Source organism: Pleurodeles waltl, chromosome 3_1 (genome assembly GCF_031143425.1).
Source record: "Pleurodeles waltl isolate 20211129_DDA chromosome 3_1, aPleWal1.hap1.20221129, whole genome shotgun sequence".
Taxonomy (NCBI): domain Eukaryota; kingdom Metazoa; phylum Chordata; class Amphibia; order Caudata; family Salamandridae; genus Pleurodeles; species Pleurodeles waltl.
Genome location: NC_090440.1, coordinates 1,402,123,191 through 1,402,143,286, shown reverse-complemented (window position 1 = coordinate 1,402,143,286; position 20,096 = coordinate 1,402,123,191). Strand labels below are relative to the sequence as shown.

General features: G+C 43.9%; 1 protein-coding gene across 4 annotated transcripts in view; it reads right to left on the bottom strand.

The window, feature by feature from the left end:
* The window catches only part of LOC138285243 (NXPE family member 4-like), an 859,879-nt gene that overhangs the window by 286,168 nt on the left and 553,615 nt on the right, over positions 1 to 20,096 (bottom strand). For all 4 annotated transcript variants that reach the window (XM_069224936.1, XM_069224935.1, XM_069224938.1 and 1 more), the window contains one exon: positions 5,713 to 5,774. In XM_069224936.1, coding sequence (XP_069081037.1) covers positions 5,713 to 5,774 — 62 coding nt within the window. The remainder of the gene's footprint in view (positions 1 to 5,712; positions 5,775 to 20,096) is intronic.

The following is a 20,096-nucleotide window of genomic DNA, read 5'->3' as shown; positions in this document are numbered from 1 at the left end:
GTCAACATGTCTGGACATATGTGTTTATAGTAGTTTATAGTAGTTTGCTTGTGGTATGTTTGTATGCAAGTTGGTTGGTGGCTGAGTCAGAGGTGTTTTTAAATGGGGCCTCCATCCAGTGACTAAGGACTAAGGGGGTCATTATGAACTCGGCAGGAAAACCCGCCAAGTTTGGCGCTGGTGGCCAACAAAAGACCGCCAGCGCGCAGCAGCCTCCACCGGCCACATAATGTACATTCAGCTGGGCCTGAACATTGAGCCGGCGGCAATGTAGCAGTGCGGCGGGTGCAGCAGCACCCGTTCTCATTTCACTGTGACATGCTCGACGGGGCTGTGCACGGGGGCCCCGAGGCACCCATTCTGCCAGCTTTTCCCTGGAGGGGTAAACTGCCGGGGAAAGGCTGGTGGAACAAGGTACGTTATCTGGCAGACAGCGCTGCTTGCAGCGCTGGCCTGTCGGATATGTAACTCCGTCATCTGCAGGCTGCCTGGCGTCGGAAGCCTGGCGGTGGGAGAGTTACAATAGTGACGGTTCTGCCATGTATATTATATGGCGGTCTGGGCCGCCATGCTGGTGGCAGTAATTAACACCACCGCCGGAATGATCCCCCAGACCGCCATGTTCATAATGACCGCCTAAGATATGTGATTGGACCTGGAATATCGGAGGTCTGTAGATGTGAGTGCACTGATGTGTTGGGTTGGGCCCATGCCTGGAGGTATGAATGTATTGTGTGTGGTGCATGTGTGGTGCATGAATGGTATGTGAATGCACCACAGAGTGGTTGTTGCCTTAATATGGCTTTATGACTCACATTCAGTAGTCTTGGTTTAAATATTCAGATGCTGTGATTAGTATTTGATCATTGAAGCTAACATTTCTGGAGGTGTCAAAGCCAATCAATGTAAGTGGTGGACTAACTTCAAAAATTTACTGCCAAATTTATAGCTGTGATGATACCGAAACTTCATCACAACAGCAACGGCGTACCTTACCTCCAAGATATTGGTCCGACCACCCATTGGTGTAAACACAGCAGAGACTACTCTGTCTCTGGCATGGGTACACCCCTCTGTTGGCCTGACAGTCTAAGGGCTGTCAGAGGCTTACTTCTATATCCGCCAACCTAGTTTAGACGCAAAAAGAACAGATGATGGATGGAATGCTGAACAAAGTCAAACATTCTTCCATAGTCACAGATCTGGGACTAAATCAATTGTTTCTTTTGCTCACCATACCATTCCAGTTTGGACCCAGCTCTATGCAAATCAGTATTGACCCTGCTTATGGGAACAGTCCAATCTGAACTGCCAAGCAAGGCCCTCCCTGGGCCGGAAACAACCATTCTGGGACTAGTTTCAGAGTATCAACCTTCGTCAGCCAGGGTAGTTTGAATCCGGTGACATAGCAAGCACAGGACTCATGTCTGGACATACCCTTCCCAACCAGGGCAAGAAATGCAAATTAACTATGGCCCAAAATTCACAGCTACCCACAAAACGGTCCGTTTTCAGTGGAAAAGTGTGACACGTTTATGTTGTGGTTTTTGGTATTTCCTGTTGAAGGCACTAAGCCCACTCACATAAGTGAGTCTCCATTTTTATGGGAGGCATGTGGAATCAAAGAATAGAAGAATACTTGTTATTAACAACTAGCTTTCACTGCATTTTTCTCTTTCAAATGTAAGCCAGTGTATAAGAAAGAAGACATTTTAAAAAGTACCCTGTAAATTCTACACTAGTACGGGTACTCACAACTTCAAAGAAGTATAAATAACCACTGTTCCTAAGCTGCATATCTTGTGCTCATTACAGAAATACATAGGTTCTCTTTGACACCTATCTTTCGCTCTACATATTTTACCAAATTAATTGGTCTATACACAATATAGAATGAAACTGTATGGTACAGCTCAGTTGGCTCTGAGTACCTTTGGTTCTTGGAGAAACTACAGGCCCTATATATCCCCACAACCAGAATGGTATCACTGACCAAATGGTACATTACTTTTATAAACTACCCTTGTGGCAAATATTTACAGAGGAAAGGGTAGTCACAAATGACAGTATTTCTTTATTTCAACAGTAATTTTCTTTGGGAAAACCTTGAGGGATCTACACATTTTAACCCTTGCTGAATTTGGAAATGTGTCTACTTTTCAGACATCTATGGATTTCCTGGATCACCCATGGGTTCCACAGTGGTTTACATCACAAACTGGAAGTAGATTGAGAGAACAAACAAAACAAAAAATAGACTACTTTGTTGAAAAATGCCAAAACTGTAGTACAAAAGTAGGATTTTTGATTCAGCTCTGCATGTTCCTGAAAGCTGAGAAGATCATGACTTTAGCACAGCAAATTGTTTGCTGGTGCGACTTTTTAGGGAAAAACAGACACTTTTATCCGGAGTACTTAATTCCAATTTTTCTTACAAAACTCAAATGTTTGCTATATTATGCCTATTTTCTCAGTCCCCTCTAGGGGGATCAACAAACCCTAGGCACTTTTGGTATCCCCCGTGGGGTGCTGGAAAAAAAGAATGCAAATTTGGCAAAGATAGCTTATGAAGGAAAAAGGTTATGGAGCCCTATGCTCAAACTACTCCAATTACCCGCAAAAGTGCTCAGCATGGCGCAGGGCAAGCAGTTGAGGGTTTAAACAATGTCATACAAGGTGACTCTGGCAAGTCATAGCATAAACAGGTGGTCCTATGTTGATGCGTCTGACTGGAGCCCTGTGAAAATAAGCGATGTAGAAGGCCTAACCTGTGGAAGAAGGGTGTTAGGGGAGGTGCTGATACAAGTTTATACCTCAATCTTTTGTAGCTGATCAGTCACTTTAGTTTTTGTTGTTTGACAGATGCTCTGAATTGCAAATGTATGTTACATTTCTTAATTACACAGTTACTCATTATTATTTTATAAAGTCAATCCTTGTGACAATTAGCCAAAGGCACTATTAACAACAATGGTAAATATATCAAAGAGTATAATGGCAAGTAGGAGGAGAAAGATGAATCATATTTCATCTGTAGAGTTTGAGTAAAAATAGAAAATAAATCAAGAGTTAATGCAAGCAGAAGGAATCTTGGGCTATGACTGAAAGAATGAAAATAGCACAAAAAAACTAGGATTTGTCTTTATTTTCATTTTTTAATACACGTTGCTTCTGCGAGCTACATTTGCAGAGAGGAATTTAACCTACAAGTTATAATTATAAGAATTTTTATACAAACATTTAGTTACACAATGTCTTTGCTATTTAATGAGATACCCAAGTGTGTTATTTAGAAATTGACCTACTTCCATTTATTTTTATGAATTTGAATACTAATGGGGTGCACAGTGGTGCAGAAGAAAGCCATGTAGAAGAATAAGTCCTATGAATAAAAGAATACCCACTGATCTTTCATCAGTATAGCAAAAATGAACCAAGTCAGGACTGAGTATACCAAATACAAGTTAATAACCAAGAAAATCAGGCATTCTGTAAAGTGAGACACAATAAGAACAAGCATTGCAATGCAATAGGTCTTGCAGTTGCTTGAGTTAGAGCTATTGCATTGTAAATTCATAACTGAACTTTTCTTACCACACAAATTGGTCAACCCTGCCTCATAATTTTGTCTTTTTCTGCTATATAATTTCAGTGGCCATGCATATAACTAAAGCACTTCTATTTACCTTCTTCTCTATCTGCAGAAAAAAATGAAAATGTTGGCACTTAGCATTCTAATTTAAATCTGCCATGCTAATTCCAATAGAATACTACTTTTACCACCCCATCATCAGAGTTGCTGGCTGGCTAAGACAATTCTCTCAAAAAAGACACAAGACAGCCACAGAGGAGAAATAAACTAGAAGTGTCACCCAAACATATCAAGAAGGTTCAAACAGTCATATTATAATAAGGATGTTAAGTTGGCCTGAATCATGGTCAGACTTTTATTAAGGAGAGATCATTAAAACATATACAATTATCATATAAACCTTTATCAGAAATAAAATGTTGGCATTAGACTATAAAGCTCAAAAAGCCTGTAAAGGACAACATAACAAAAATATAATTTGTAAGACACATGGTCATATAACCATATTGTTAGCCCATAGAAGGCATAACCGCATGAAGGCCTACTGCAATGATAATACAAACAAGGCCTTTAAAACAACACTTCTCCCAGCTATAAAACAAAGGTTCTAGCCATGCGAAAGCTTAAAAGACACTGAATGGTGGGAGGGGTGATTATTTTTGGGTCCCCGCAAACTTAGTGTGGGGCCCAGAAATGATGTAGACAGAAAGAGTGTTTTGAATGTGGTCCCCTTGTCCTAGCACCACAACAGGCTGAGATATTAGCAAACATGTTTTGCAAAAGTAATGCTCTGCAAAGCATTAAGGGGCAAGTTTCCATGCCACAATTGTTTTAGTATGATGATATGACTCGTAAGGCTTAGAACAGCCCCTAGAGGACAACACAGTAAAAATAGCATTTGTAAGAAACATGGTCATGTAACTATATCGCTATCCCCTAGAGGGCATAACCAGACAAAAAGAAAATGGCATTAAATAATGCAGTGTAACCATATATTTAGCCCCTAGAGGGCATAGTGCATTACACATTTCAGGGATAGCAAGCCTATAGCAATGACATTAAAAACAAGGCCCTTCTAACAAAAGCTACACCCACCTATAAAACAAACGTTCCAGCCATGAGAGCACTTGAAAAGACATTGAAAGTTGGGAGGGATTATTATTTTAGGGTGCCCACTAACTTAGAGTGGGGACCCAGAGATGAAGTAGACAGAAAGAGCATGTCTTGCTGAATATTTTGTAAATGGTTCCATTGTCCTAGGACCACCAAAGGCTGAGTTTGAGCAAAAATGTTTTGTAGAAGTAATGCCCAACGAAGCATGATGGGTCGGGTTTCCCCAAGTGCAGTAAATATTGTAGTATCGGCTCTCCCTGTGCTGGGAGAGCCAATTTTGCTTGGAGGATTTCTGTTTTACATAAAGCATTTGCTAATTTCAAGCATTTTAAGGGGAGAGCCACAAGAAATGACTCTGATTAGGTAACTGTGAACAATGTGACCAGCGCTCCAATACCGCCAATTAAGTTCACGCTGTTGTGCCTGTTCACCCTATGAGCACCATGGCCGCCATGCAGCATGAAGGGGAGAGACCAAAGAAAAAATAGTTCACCCATCCTGAACTATATCAGCAATCGTGGAATAATCCATGTGAAAAGGGCAGTCTGTAAGGCATAACAAAAAGAGCCTCAAGGCGGGAAAAACGTAAAGCATTTACCAATTACATCAAGTGATGTTTGAAAGGCAAGCCCAGGAACGAATGAAAGTGATGGGCATGGTTAAAAGCCCACAATACTGACAACAGTTCAAAGCGCTTGCTCACTTGACCTAAAAACAACCACAATAAGCCCTTTCCTTGCTGTTCCACAATAAAGTCTGTGGCAATGGGCATCGTGAATGGACATATGGAACATATTGCGCCATGGCAAACATCAATCAGACAAGGAAATGCATTCAGGTGGCATGAAGAGCAGGACAGTCTGTTCACTGGAAGTGCCCATCTGCCATGACTTCCAAAGTTATCATTTTTTTGGCATGAGTGTGATCCTATAAATCTCATGAAGATACTAGGCCGACATTTTGTTTTATTCCACTGCCACACTAACCCAAAAAATGTTAAAACTTACTGTTACACCGGGAGACGTGAATTATTTCAAACTGTTTTTTTATTTCTGTACCGATGCTGGACCTTCAAAAGTAATAAGCAAAAAAAATCAGAACAGTAAATAGTTGCTCAATGTAAAGGAACTATATTAGGCTAAAAGTACAAAAAAATTGGCATGACTAATATGTATTTTGCAACATTTAGTTTTAAAAATATATAGTAAGAAATCATTTAGCTAGAAAACTTACCCATTCCAACTTTAACCCTGTCCATATCTTCCCATTTCGGTAAATTAGCTCTAATCACAAAATTGGGTAGGGCTTTAAAAAAATCATAAACATATATATATATATATATATATATATATATATATATATATATATATATATATATATATATATATATATATATAAGGAAAACATGAGGTAATGGCAAGCACGCAGAAACAACCGGAGAGCATGATGCATTGGACAGTAACTTGTCTGATATTTCTGAAACACATCTTCTGGGAGATCCTAATTGCAGTATTAACACTAGCAGGAATAGAGCAATTCCATCTGTTGAACAAGGAAAGGACAGCACAATCCAAGGAGCAGAATGTATGGAGAGGTCGAGGCAGGGGAGGACGAGAAAGAGGACGAGAAAGAGCCAGAGGAACAAGAAGGCTAAAGCCAGGTACAAGAAGGAAACAAAAGTGAGTGGCAGTAACAACAAGGGACAAACACAAAAATTACTGTGGTATGTTTGTTTAATGGTAAACTTTCTGATCTTGAAACTAAACTACTATGCCTAGGTCTTTCGTTATGCCCCACTTCCAGATTGGACTATGTCCAAACTAAAATTGATCTCTTGTGCTTTTTACGCAAACTTAAATTGAAGAAATGGTTCCATACACAGTTAGGGCCAGATGACAAACAGGCTCAGGAACAAATCAGTAGCTTCAATATCAGTGATATAAATGACTTGCACAATTTGGCTATGCTTAATACTCTTAGTGACCACCATGATGATCCTTTCTTGAGTTTTCTGAATTTTAATTTAAGTGTTGACCATTCCTGTCCTAGCAATCTCAAGCCTGAGTCTATGTTTATACCACCGATTCACTGTGATGCAGTTGACATGTTTGAAAAAAAGCATAATCAGTGAACTTAAAAAACTGAGGTATAGAACAAAAGGCCAAAAGAAAAATAATCTCTCTAGGGATAAATTTTAGGCATTATAAAATCTCAGACAAGACTCCAATATTGTCATAAGAAAGTTCGACAAAGGGGGCAATATAGTGGTCCTATTCAGGGATGATTATCTGAAGGAGGGGTATAGACAGCTTAATGATCCTATCTGTTATGCCCCCTCAAGCTATGTGAAATAATAGAGTCCAATCTGAAACATCGGGAAATGTTGGGAGACTAGAGATATCAGAGTGTCCTTGATTGGGAAGAATATTTGTTTCTGAAATGTGACTATCCTCAGACTCCCATTCCCTATCTCCTGCCCAAACTCCACAAGCATGCTCAAAGACCCCCTGGTAGGCTGATTATATCCACCATAGGGTCTCTCTTGGAAAATACCTCAAAGTACATTGATCATTATTTAAGATATTTTGTGACAGCTTTACCCACCCATGTCAAAGACACCACACATTTTCTTAAACTAATATAGAATAATTTCTGGGAAGATGACTTTCTATTAATGACACTGGGTGTGTGCAGCTTGTACACCAGTATTAGACATGAACTAGGAATTGCACCCACTGACACTTTCTCAGAGCTAGATCAGTTTCATATCAGCTCCATTCAGATTGTTAATTGATATGATGTTTTACTGTTTGACTTGCAACTTCTTGTTCGACAACAAAATTTACAAGCAACTATAGGGAACTACGATTGGCACTTGTTTTGCCCCCAGCTACGCTAAGTTCATAGGCTGAACGGAGGAGCAGGTGCCCACACAGCTGGCAGGTTTTGAAAGTCATGTTGTACTGTGGATAAGATATATTGATGGTGTCTTTGTTATTTGGAAAGGCATTGAGATTCAAGCCAAGAGGTTTATTTCCAAACTCAATGAGAATCCATACAATATACAACTTACAGGACATGTTAGCAAAATGTCTATTGTGTTTTTGGATTTAGAAGTAATAGTCAATGAATGGCAACTCAATACTACACTACAGTGGAAGGTCACTGCTGGCAACAGTCTTCTGTATTCTACGAGTGCACATCATTCTAGCTTGCTGTATAGCATTCCAGATGGTGAGCTTCTCCGTGCTACATGCAATTGTAGCACTCAGAAATCTTTTTGCTCTGAACAGAAGAGGTTGACTGAGAGATTCAAAGAGAGAGGTTACAGCAAAAAGGCAATAGATCAGGCATGCAAAAAGGTAGACATGGTTCACCAGAACAGGGCCATTGTACAGACTGCTCTGAAAAAGTGAGATTTATCATCACCTTCTCCAATTGTGCTTATCACATTAGAAAAATCTTTAACAATAATTGGCACATACTCAAAACCGACAGTGTCCTTAGCAAGTATTTACATGATTCTGCTCAGATCACTCAGGGACAATTTGAGTCACCACTTGGTTACTCAACCCCTTAGTAGGTGTGCAATCACCAAGGGCTTCTTCTGCTGTATGAGATGCAAAGTGTGTAGTTATAGCTGCATCACAGTGATGATATCCAATAGCTCACGTATATATACCATCAAAAGGAATTATAACTGCTGTACTGAGTTCTGTGTTTACTGCCTCATTTGCCCATGTTACAGGCTCTACTTTGGCAGTACCATACATAAAGCCAGAAAACGTATCTGCGAACACATGAGAGCGATCAGGCACAATGACCCGTAGTATCCAGTGGCCAGACATTTCTCTGAAGTCCACTTTCAAAATGAGAGGCTGTCGAAATTTGTGGTTGTAGATGATATGGTACTGGACATCGGGGGCAGTAGAGAACAGAGATTGCGCGCCCATGAATTTCGATATGTACTTGACGTTGAAAATCAAGTGAAAAATTGTTGGTGCTTTTGGGGTAAAGCGTTCAGTACTGTATTTCCTTCCTTTTTTAGTGAGATGTTATTGTGTCTGTTTGATGGAACTTATTTTATGTTATATTTTACTTTTTTTCTTTTATAGGTGATGTGTTTAGTTGGTTTGAAGGCCGCCTGAGAAACACTGCATGACGCACTCATTCTGGATCTGGGTTTTTTTGTGTGCACCTATGTTGTCTGTGAGTGACAACGGTGATGGCAATAACAGGGCAGACATGTCCACTTAGGAGTCATTACTAATAACACTGTTGCCCACTCTGACATTAGATATGTGCATGACAGCCTTGCTACATAACATATTGTTGGATCGCTTATGCCGATTTGGGCGTCATTACTAAAAGTACTATTTGTGCATTCTGACATTTGACATGTGCATTATAGCCTTGTTCCACAATTTTGGAGTGCTGCGTATATGGTGGCACGGCAGTGTGCTTTAAAAGCCATTAATATTTAATGCAAAGCGATGGTCAATTTTCACATTATGAGCTACTTTATATTCATTTAAGCTTTATTTAGTCGTATTGTGAAACAATAATCAGGACAGTGGGTTGTTCAGGGATACCTGATTCATGAACATGCAGTAATATCATCTATTGCATTGCTTAGCCAGTTATGTTGAAAGTGACGATTTAGATCTGTGGAAAATATTTTTTTTTCAAGCACATATGTTGGATAATATTTGTGTCAAGGTAATTGCATTGCCTTTTAAATTGTTTGTGAATCACTTTTTTTATTTTCTATGTTTTACAAGCACGGCGTTAGGCCAACAATACAATAGGTGTTCACTGTTTGTCCTTCATTTATGTATGCACTGTGAAATTATTTATAGTGCCTTTGTCAGTTTCTGAACCCTACTGTGACCAAGGCTACAGCTGAAACACATCGGGCGAGAAGGCCTATGTTGGAGTAAAGCACATTGGCAGATTCTAACTCTAGAGTTTCTGTGTCTTCCTTTTGTGTGAGGAAAATTGGTTGGGTATATTCTGGGCTACCGGAGCCCTACATGGACTGCCGCATTACCAGCTCCAGAACTCTGGTGGTTTTTAGATGGATATATGGATATGTATATGTGTGATCTACGAGCTTATCTGATGTAGTGAAGTTGGCATGATATTGAGCCTTTAAAGTTGCAGTTGTACAGCTGACTAAAAAAATGCTTTTTGTATTGAACAAATTGTGAGAGAAGGGGTGATACGCCCAATGGATGAAATCTGCAGTGATTTTGAAATATCAGGACTCTGTATAATTAGTCTGCACTATATCGAAGAAAACTTGTGGAGGTAGAGTAGACTGTGGAATTTGTGGGTCTACAGTTGGAGTCTTTGTCACCAGGATTGCTTCCACCCGGGAGGTTAGACGAAAGGAAAAGTCCAGTAAACTTTTTTCTGCCCATATGACAGATTCAAAGGGCAAAATGGATGGTCATGGCAATGGTGGTTCAGAACTCAAATTGCAGTTACTTTATGAAAAAAATGGAAAAGTTATCAAGAAAGGAGATTTCGAAATAGTGGGAGATTGAATCCCAACAAAGATACATTGATATGGAAAGAGTACAGAGGGGCTTAAGAATATACACTATACCTAGGTATGAAGATCCAGATCCGGATATGCTTGAGGAGTGGGCGGAGAATTAAAAAATCAGCTCATTGAAAATGATAAAGATTTTGATCAAATATGCATTAAAGGATAGGAAGAAGATTTTGGAGGAGATTGAGAAAGTGTCAACTGAGATTGTGTCCCTTACATCGGAGGATGCTTTTGAAGAATTTAAGAAAAACCTGGAGAAAAAATTAAATAGATTTGAAGAAGACATAGGGGGTCATTTTGACCTTGGCGGACGGCGGAGGCCGTCCGCCAAGGTACCGCCGCTGAATGACCGCACCGCGGTCAAAAGACCGCGGCGGCCATTCAGACATTTCCTCTGGGCCGGCGGGCGCTCTCCAAAAGAGCGCCCGCCGGCCCAGAGGAAATGCCCCTGCAACGAGGACGCCGGCTCAGAATTGAGCCGGCGTAGTTGCAGGGGTGCGACGGGTGCAGTTGCACCCGTCGCGTATTTCAGTGTCTGCTTAGCAGACACTGAAATACTTTGCGGGGCCCTCTTACGGGGGCCCCTGCAGTGCCCATGCCATAGGCATGGGCACTGCAGGGGCCCCCAGGGGCCCCGCGGCACCCCCTACCGCCATCCTGTTCCTGGCGGGAGACCCGCCAGGAACAGGATGGCGGTAGGGGGTGTCAGAATCCCCATGGCTGCGGAGCGCGCTCCGCAGCCATGGAGGATTCTGAAGGGCAGTGGTAAACCGGCGGGAGACCGCCGGTTTACCCTTTCTGACCACGGCTGAACTGCCGCAGTCAGAATGCCCTCGGGAGCACCGCCAGCCTGTTGGCGGTGCTCCCGTGGTCGGTGGCCCTGGCGGCCGGTGGCCGCCAGGGTCAGAATGACCCCCATAATGTCCAAGAAACAACGTAAATTTATACGGGACTTTAGGGACTATCAATTTGGTAGGATTCTAACATTCCACCGTAAATATGATCACATGTAAGTGGAAAATGAAAAGGAATCAGTGGTTGAAAACACAAGCAGGGAACTCACGTCAGAGGTAGAAGAGAGTGACATATCTGACGGGAACCAGTCCGATGTGTTGGATTCCCTCCTGGAGAAAAGATCGGTTATGGAAAAGAACGTTAATAGGTTAATCTTTTTTAAACAATTTCGCCTTCTAAATCAGGGGAGGACAGACCAAAGAAAAGAAGTCTTTCCCCAAAGGGGCAGGGGTCGAGGTGCAAGAGACAGGGGAAGAGGAACCGAGCAGCTAAGATACAAGCAAGGAAAAGAAGATCTCAAGCAAGCAGGTGTAACAACCAGAGCCCGGAAACAGATGTGAAAACAGTAGTAAATTTGTCAAAGAGAATACTAACTAAGCAAGAGACGAGCCTCTTAGCATTAGGTTTATCTTTTTGCCCCAAGACTGATTTTGATTATGTACAGACAAGAATTGACCTTTTTCATTTGGTTAGAAAATAAAAATTAAAAAAATGTTTTCTCACGAAAGTGACATCGGAGGTAGATGGTGGGGATAAACAAACAATCAATACTTTACTTTAACCACCAATCCATAAGGCCAAGAAGAGGGTTCTAGAGCATATAAGAGCCATTCGTAACTATGATCGAACATACCCAGTGGCAAGGCACTTTCATGAGAAACACAATGGGGATGAAAGGTTGTTAAGCTTTGCAGTTATAGACCAGATCAAGCCTAATAAGAGGGGAGGTAATAGAGAAAAAATTATGAGACTCTTAGAATCCAAGATGATTATTAGACTTAGTACCTTGAACCAGGGTGGTCTTAATTCAAGTGAGGAAATGAATGTGCATTTGGGTTGATTAGAGTTGCTGGAGGTATTCCTTCGTGATAATATTTTTGAAAGAATTTTGGGACAATTTAAGTAGTGTATTTTTGAATGAATTAGAAAATACATGGGTTTTAAATTAAGAGATATTTATTATGGGGTAGATGTGTTAGGCATGGGGGTGTTTCATTTGTGAGTTGGTGTGTAGATATTTTCCTGCAGGAACGTACGGATTAAGGAATATGTATATTGCAGTGCTAATGATACGTTCCAGAGTAGAGGGATAATCAGGTTGCTCAAGGGCTATATATTATGGGTATTGTAGATGTCTACACACTGTGGGCCAGATGTAGGAAAGGATTTGCGAGTCGCAAACGGCAAAAATTGCCGTTTGCGAGTCGCAAATCGCATATTCCTATGCAGAAATGCATTTTGCGAGTCGGGACCGACTCGCAAAATGCATTTCCGAATCGCAAATAGGAAGGGGTGTTCCCTTCCTATTTGCGATTCGCAGTGGTATGCAATACCATTTGCGACCGCATATGCGGTCGCAAATGGTGTCGCAGTTACCATCCACTTGAAGTGGATGGTAACCCACTCGCAAATTGGAAGGGGCCCCCATGGGACCCCTTCCCCTTTGTGAATGGACCACAAATTATTTTTTCAGGGTAGGTAGTGGTCCAAGGGAGCACTACCTGCCCTGAAAAAATACCGAAATTAAAGGTTTCGGATTTTTTTTTAAGTGCAGCTCGTTTTCCTTTAAGGAAAAAGGGCTACACTTAAAAAAAAAAACTGCTTTATTTAAAAGCAGTCACGAACATGGAGGTCTGCTGACTACAGCAGGCCTCCATGTTTGCGAGTGCCCATAGTCGGTATGGGGCCGCAATTTGCGACCCACCTCATTAATATTAATGAGGTGGGTCTTTGCGAACCCCATACCGACTCGCAGACGGTGTCTGAGACACCGTTCTGCATTTCAAATTGCAACTTGCAATTTGCGAGTCGGAAAGACTCGCAAATTGCAAGTCGCAATTTGCAATTTTGCTACATCTGGCCCATGATTATATACTTATTATATATGTATTATTTTTATAATGACATTTATGTAATATTTATTGAAAATAAGACCCTTGAAGAGCCAATGATTATGTGGATGAATGAATTAATCTAAAATTACATCTATTTATATAAAATTATATCTATTTATATATTTATATGAACATGCACTTTGACATCTTAAGATGGCGCGTATTTTGCACAGCACATTGCAATTTATCTTCTTTTGTAGTCCTTTCTTTGTGTCTTTGGCAGGTATGGGATGTTTAAATTTGTTGTAGTACACTCCCATGCTATACGTGAGCAAGGCTACGGCTGAAACGCGTTGTATTGGGAAGAAGCATTGGTGATTAAAGATATTTGGATTTCCACTTGTGTCCGGGCTATTCTTCTATATGGTTTTAGAAGAAGTGCGCAACAATTAGTGGATAGACAGTTCCACGCTCGGACCGCTACTATTTTAAGTAGCCTCGGATGTCTGGCATTTGCATGGAGTATATATATATGCAAAAAACAAAGGAGAACTCTGGGAAGTTCCCAATTTTAGGTGGAGAGATGTTCTAGTAAGGAGCAGCCTGCAACACCAGCGACACTCTAGATTTGCTCACCTCAAATGTCTGCTTATCTAGCAAAGTCTTTAAGCATAGGATTAGCACAGTGCTATCCTCGCCGAGCTAGATAGTGACAAAGGGGGTCATTCTGACCCTGGCGGTAGACTACCGCCAGGCCAACGACCGAGGATGCACCGCCAACAGGCTGGCGGTGCATCCATGGGCATTCTGACCGCGGCGGTACGGAAAACCGGCGGTGTCCCGCCGGTTTCCCGCTGCCCTGGGGAATCTTCCATGGCGATTCCGACCCCCGTACCGCCAGCCTGGCTCTGGCGGTTCTGACCGCCAGAACCTGGATGGCGGTAACGGGTGTCGCGGGGCCCCTGGGGGCCCCTGCAGTGCCCATGCCACTGGCATGGGCACTGCAGGGGCCCCCTAACAGGGCCCCACCAAGATTTTCGGTGTCTGCCAAGCAGACACTGAAAATCGCGACGGGTGCAACTGCACCCGTCGCACCCCTTCCACTCCGCCGGCTCCATTCGGAGCCGGCATCCTCATGGAAGGGGGTTTCCCGCTGGGCTGGCGGGCGGCCTTCTGGCGGTCGCCCGCCAGCCCAGCAGGAAAATCAGAATTACTGCGGCGGTCTTTTGACCGCGCAGCGCTATTCTAAAGTCAGAATGACCCCCAAAGTCTTTTGCCATTTGTACAGCAAAATCTTTAAGCATAGGATTGACATAGTGTCATCCTTGCCGAGCTGTAAAATGACAAAAGCCATTTACCACTCCAGGCACAGTATTACAGCTTTGGACTGTTCAAATACCGTCCAAGCCAACCTGGAATAAGTAAAGCAACCCCTGACACATGTTTCGCTCTCATTAGAGCTCTTCAGAGGGGTATAGCTTTGTCCAGACACAAGGGAGCACCCAGTATAAGTCAAACCAAGGCCCTTTCAAGGATAGAGTGACGCATAAATTATGCAAAAAACAAAGGAGAACTCTGGGAAGTTCCCAATTTTAGGTGGAGAGATGCTCTAGTAAGGAGCAGCCTGCAACACCAGCGACACTCTAGATTTGCTCACCTCAAATGTCTGCTTATCTAGCAAAGTCTTATATATATACCCTGTTTTTTTCCATATCCAAGAGTTGTAAACAGCAAAAGTTACCATTAGCAAATTTATTGGTACTCAATTTAATGACCTGATAGAGTTCAAAACAGCTACAACATATGTATTATACATTAGAATAGGATGTTGACCACTGAGGTGGGTAATTGCTTCTTTATGATACTCCAGGCAGATGATGTATGTAAAAACCCACCAATTCAACCATAGGGTGGAATATGGGTGTATTTAAAATATTTATGCTGATCGCTAATGTGATGTTTCATGTTGTAAAAGTGGAAGAATCTTTTTCTTAACCTAAATAGGTGAGTTCCAATTACTTCTTGAGATTTCTATAGAAAGAAGATGCAAACTGCATTCCATCTAAGAACTTTATTGTATGGGAAGCAGTTCATGTAAAACATTACAGTTCCCCATATAGGACCTCTCCTGAAATGCATAGCGTGCTGCAAAACGAATATTACACACACCAGAATAAATGTATTAAGTGTAAAAACAAATATGATACCTGGCAGAGTGAATCTGAATGGAACCAAAACAAATAGGAAACTAGGCAGAGTAAATGTGCTACTTAGTGATTAGTATGAATAACACACAGAGCCTCAGTGAGACAGTTAGGCATCACACAGGGAACACATACAGGCCACATACTTATGAGCACTGGGGCCCTGCCTGGCAGGGTCCCAGTGACACATAGACTAAAACAACATATATACAGTGAAATATGGGGGTAACATGCCAGGCAAGATGGTACTTTCCTACATTTATGCTCTCTGCTTTCCAAAATTGTCACTGCAGGCCAGCCCTGCTCCGGCGTGAAACTGGACAAAGGAAAGGGGAGTGACCACTCCCCTGACCTACACCTCCCAGGGGAGGTGCCCAGAGCTCCTCCAGTGTGGTATAGTAGGAGCTTTGCATGTCTCCTAGTTCAGCCTACGCTGCTTTGCCATAGCTACCTTCTATTAGCTTAAGCTGCTAGAAACACCTCATTCTACTAATAAGGGATAACTGGACCTAGCACAGGGTGTAAGTACCACAAGGTTCCTACTACAAGCCAGGCCAGCCTCCAACAGGGGGGACTGTGTAAGAAAACTGGGCTCTTTGCAGATGCCCCCCCCTCTTTTGTCCGTCATTTTACCCCTGGGTGCTGTGTTTTGATTCGGATAGTGCACTGAGACCTGCTAATCGGGCCCCGTATGTGTTCTATCCCTAAACTATTGTCAAGGGGGTAAAGCCTTTGCCAATCAGGTGATGACATGGTCATCACCTGATTGGCAAAGGCTTTACCCCCTTGCAGCCCCTAGTAAATGGTGCCCAGGATACCCAAGGCATAGGTGGTAAAGATGCCCCAGGGCTGCAGCAAGTCTTTGTGCGACTAGGGTGACCCATGCAAACTTCTGATGGCAGGCATTGTAGGAAAGTACCATCTTGCCTGGTATGTTAACCCCATATTTCACTGTATATATGTTGTTTTATTTGTATGTGTCACTGGGACCCTGCCAGCCAGGGCCCCAGTGCTCATAAGTGTGCCCTGTATGTGTTACCTGTGTTATGACTAACTGTCTCACTGAGGCTCTGCTATCCAGAACCTCAGTGGTTATGCTCTCTCATTTTCTTTCCAAATTGTCACTAACAGGCTAGTGACCAATTTCACCAATTTACATTGGCATACTGGAACACCCTTATAATTCCCTAGTATATGGTACTGAGGTACCCAGGGTATTGGGGTTCCAGGAGATCCCTATGGGCTGCAGCATTTCTTTTGCCACCCATAGGGAGCTCTGACAATTCTTACACAGGCCTGCCACTGCAGCCTGAGTGAAATAACGTCCACGTTATTTCACAGCCATTTTACACTGCACTTAAGTAACTTATAAGTCACCTATATGTCTAACCTTTACCTGGTAAAGGTTGGGTGCTAAGTTACTTAGTGTGTGGGCACCCTGGCACTAGCCAAGGTGCCCCCACATTGTTCAGAGCCAATTCCCTGAACTTTGTGAGTGCGGGGACACCATTACACGCGTGCACTACATATAGGTCACTACCTATATGTAGCTTCACCATGGTAACTCCGAATATGGCCATGTAACATGTCTATGATCATGGAATTGCCCCCTATATGCCATCCTGGCATAGTTGGCACAATCCCATGATCCCAGTGGTCTGTAGCACAGACCCTGGTACTGCCAAACTGCCCTTCCTGGGGTTTCACTGCAGCTGCTGCTGCTGCCAACCCCTCAGACAGGCAGCTGCCCTCCTGGGGTCCAGCCAGGCCTGGCCCAGGATGGCAGAACAAAGAACTTCCTCTGAGAGAGGGTGTGACACCCTCTCCCTTTGGAAAATGGTGTGAAGGCAGGGGAGGAGTAGCCTCCCCCAGCCTCTGGAAGTGCTTTGTTGGGCACAGATGTGCCCAATTCTGCATAAGCCAGTCTACACCGGTTCAGGGGACCCCTTAGCCCTGCTCTGGCGCGAAACTGGACAAAGGAAAGGGGAGTGACCACTCCCCTGACCTGCACCTCCCCTGGGAGGTGTCCAGAGCTCCTCCAGTGTGCTCCAGACCTCTGCCATCTTGGAAACAGAGGTGCTGCTGGCACACTGGACTGCTCTGAGTGGCCAGTGCCACCAGGTGACGTCAGAGACTCCTGCTGATAGGCTCCTTCAGGTGTTAGTAGCCTCTCTCCTAGGTAGCCAAACCCTTTTTTCTGGCTATTTAGGGTCTCTGTCTCTGGGGAAATTTTAGATAACGAATGCAAGAGCTCATCCGAGTTCCTCTGCATCTCTCTCTTCACCTTCTGATAAGGAATCGACTGCTGACCGCGCTGGAAGCCTGCAAACCTGCAACATAGTAGCAAAGACGACTACTGCAACTCTGTAACGCTGATCCTGCCACCTTCTCGTCTGTTTTCCTGCTTGTGCATGCTGTGGGGGTAGCCTGCCTCCTCTCTGCACCAGAAGCTCTGAAGAAATCTCCCGTGGGTCGACGGAATCTTCCCCCTGCAACCGCAGGCACCAAAAAGCTGCATTACCGGTCCCTTGGGTCTCCTCTCAGCACGACGAGCGAGGTCCCTTGAATCCAGCGACTCTGTCCAAGTGACCCCCACAGTCCAGTGACTCTTCAGTCCAAGTTTGGTGGAGGTAAGTCCTTGCCTCACCTCGCTGGGCTGCATTGCTGGGAACCGCGACTTTGCAGCTACTCCGGCCCCTGTGCACTTCCGGCGGAAATCCTTTGTGCACAGCCAAGCCTGGGTCCACGGCACTCTAACCTGCATTGCACGACTTTCTAAGTTGGTCTCCGGCGACGTGGGACTCCTTTGTGCAACTTCGGCGAGCACCATTTCACGCATCCTCGTAGTGCCTGTTTCTGGCACTTCTCTGGGTGCTACCTGCTTCAGTGAGGATTCTTTGTCTTGCTCGACGTCGCCTCTCTCTTCAGGTCCAATTTGCGACCTCCTGGTCCCTCCTGGGCCCCAGCAGCGTCCAAAAACGCCAAACGCATGATTTGCGATTAGCAAGGCTTGTTGACGTCCTTTTGGCGGTAAAACACTTCTGCACGACTCTCCAAGGCGAGAGGGATCCGTCCACCAAAGGGAAAGTCTCTAGCCCTTTTCGTTTCTGCAGAAACCTCAGCTTCTTCTGTCCAGTAGAAGCCTCTTTGCACCCGCAGCTGGCATTTCCTGGGCATCTGCCCATCTCCGACTTGCTTGTGACTTTTGGACTCGGTCCCCTTGTTCCACAGGTACCCTAGGTTGGAAATCCACAGTTGTTGCATTGCTGGTTTGTGTCTTTCCTGCATTATTCCTCTAACACGACTTCTTTGTCCTTAGGGGAACTTTAGTGCACTTTGCACTCACTTTTCAGGGTCTTGGGGAGGGTTATTTTTCTAACTCTCACTATTTTCTAATAGTCCCAGCGACCCTCTACAAGGTCACATAGGTTTGGGGTCCATTCGTGGTTCGCATTCCACTTTTGGAGTATATGGTTTGTGTTGCCCCTATCCCTATGTTTCCCCATTGCATCCTATTGTAACTATACATTGTTTGCACTGTTTTCTAAGACTATACTGCATATTTTTGCTATTGTGTATATATATCTTGTGTATATTTCCTATCCTCTCACTGAGGGTACACTCTAAGATACTTTGGCATATTGTCATAAAAATAAAGTACCTTTATTTTTAGTATAACTGTGTATTGTGTTTTCTTATGATATTGTGCATATGACCCTAAGTGGTACTGTAGTAGCTTCACACGTCTCCTAGTTCAGCCTAAGCTGCTCTGCTAAGCTACCATTATCTATCAGCCTAAGCTGCTAGACACCCTATACACTAATAAGGGATAACTGGGCCTGGTGCAAGGTGCAAGTACCCCTTGGTACTCACTACAAGCCAGTCCAGCCTCCTACACTTCCTCAGAGAGAGGGTGTTACACCCTCTCCCTTTGGAAAAAGGTGTCAGGGCTGGGGAGGAGTAGCCTCCCCCAGCCTCTGGAAATGCTTTGATGGGCACAGATGGTGCCCATCTCTGCATAAGCCAGTCTACACCGGTTCAGGGATCCCTCAGCCCTGCTCTGGCGCGAACCTGGACAAAGGAAAGGGGAGTGACCACTCCCCTGACCTGCACCTCCCCTGGGAGGTGCCCAGAGCTCCTCCAGTGTGCTCCAGACCTCTGCCATCTTAGAAACAGAGGTGCTGCTGGCACACTGGACTGCTCTGAGTGGCCAGTGCCAGCAGGTGACGTCAGAGACTCCTTCTGATAGGCTCCTTCAGGTGTTGCTAGCCTATCCTCTCTCCTAGGTAGCCAAACCTCCTTTTCTGGCTATTTAGGGTCTCTGCTTTGGGGAATTCCTTAGATAACGAATGCAAGAGCTCATCAGAGTTCCTCTGCATCTCTCTCTTCACCTTCTGCCAAGGAATCGACTGCTGACCGCGCTGGAAGCCTGCAAAACTGCAACAAAGTAGCAAAGACGACTACTGCGACCTTGTAACGCTGATCCTGCCACCTTCTCGACTGTTTTCCTGGTGGTGCATGCTGTGGGGGTAGCCTGCCTCCTCTCTGCACTAGAAGCTCCAAAGAAATCTCCAGTGGGTCGACGGAATCTACTCCCTGCAACCGCAGGCACCAAAGAACTGCATCACTGGTCCTCTGGGTCTCCTCTCAGCACGACGAGCGAGGTCCCTTGAACTCAGCAACTCTGTCCAAGTGACTCCCACAGTCCAGTGACTCTTCAGTCCAAGTTTGGTGGAGGTAAGTCCTTGCCTCCCCACGCTAGAATGCATTGCTGGGAACCG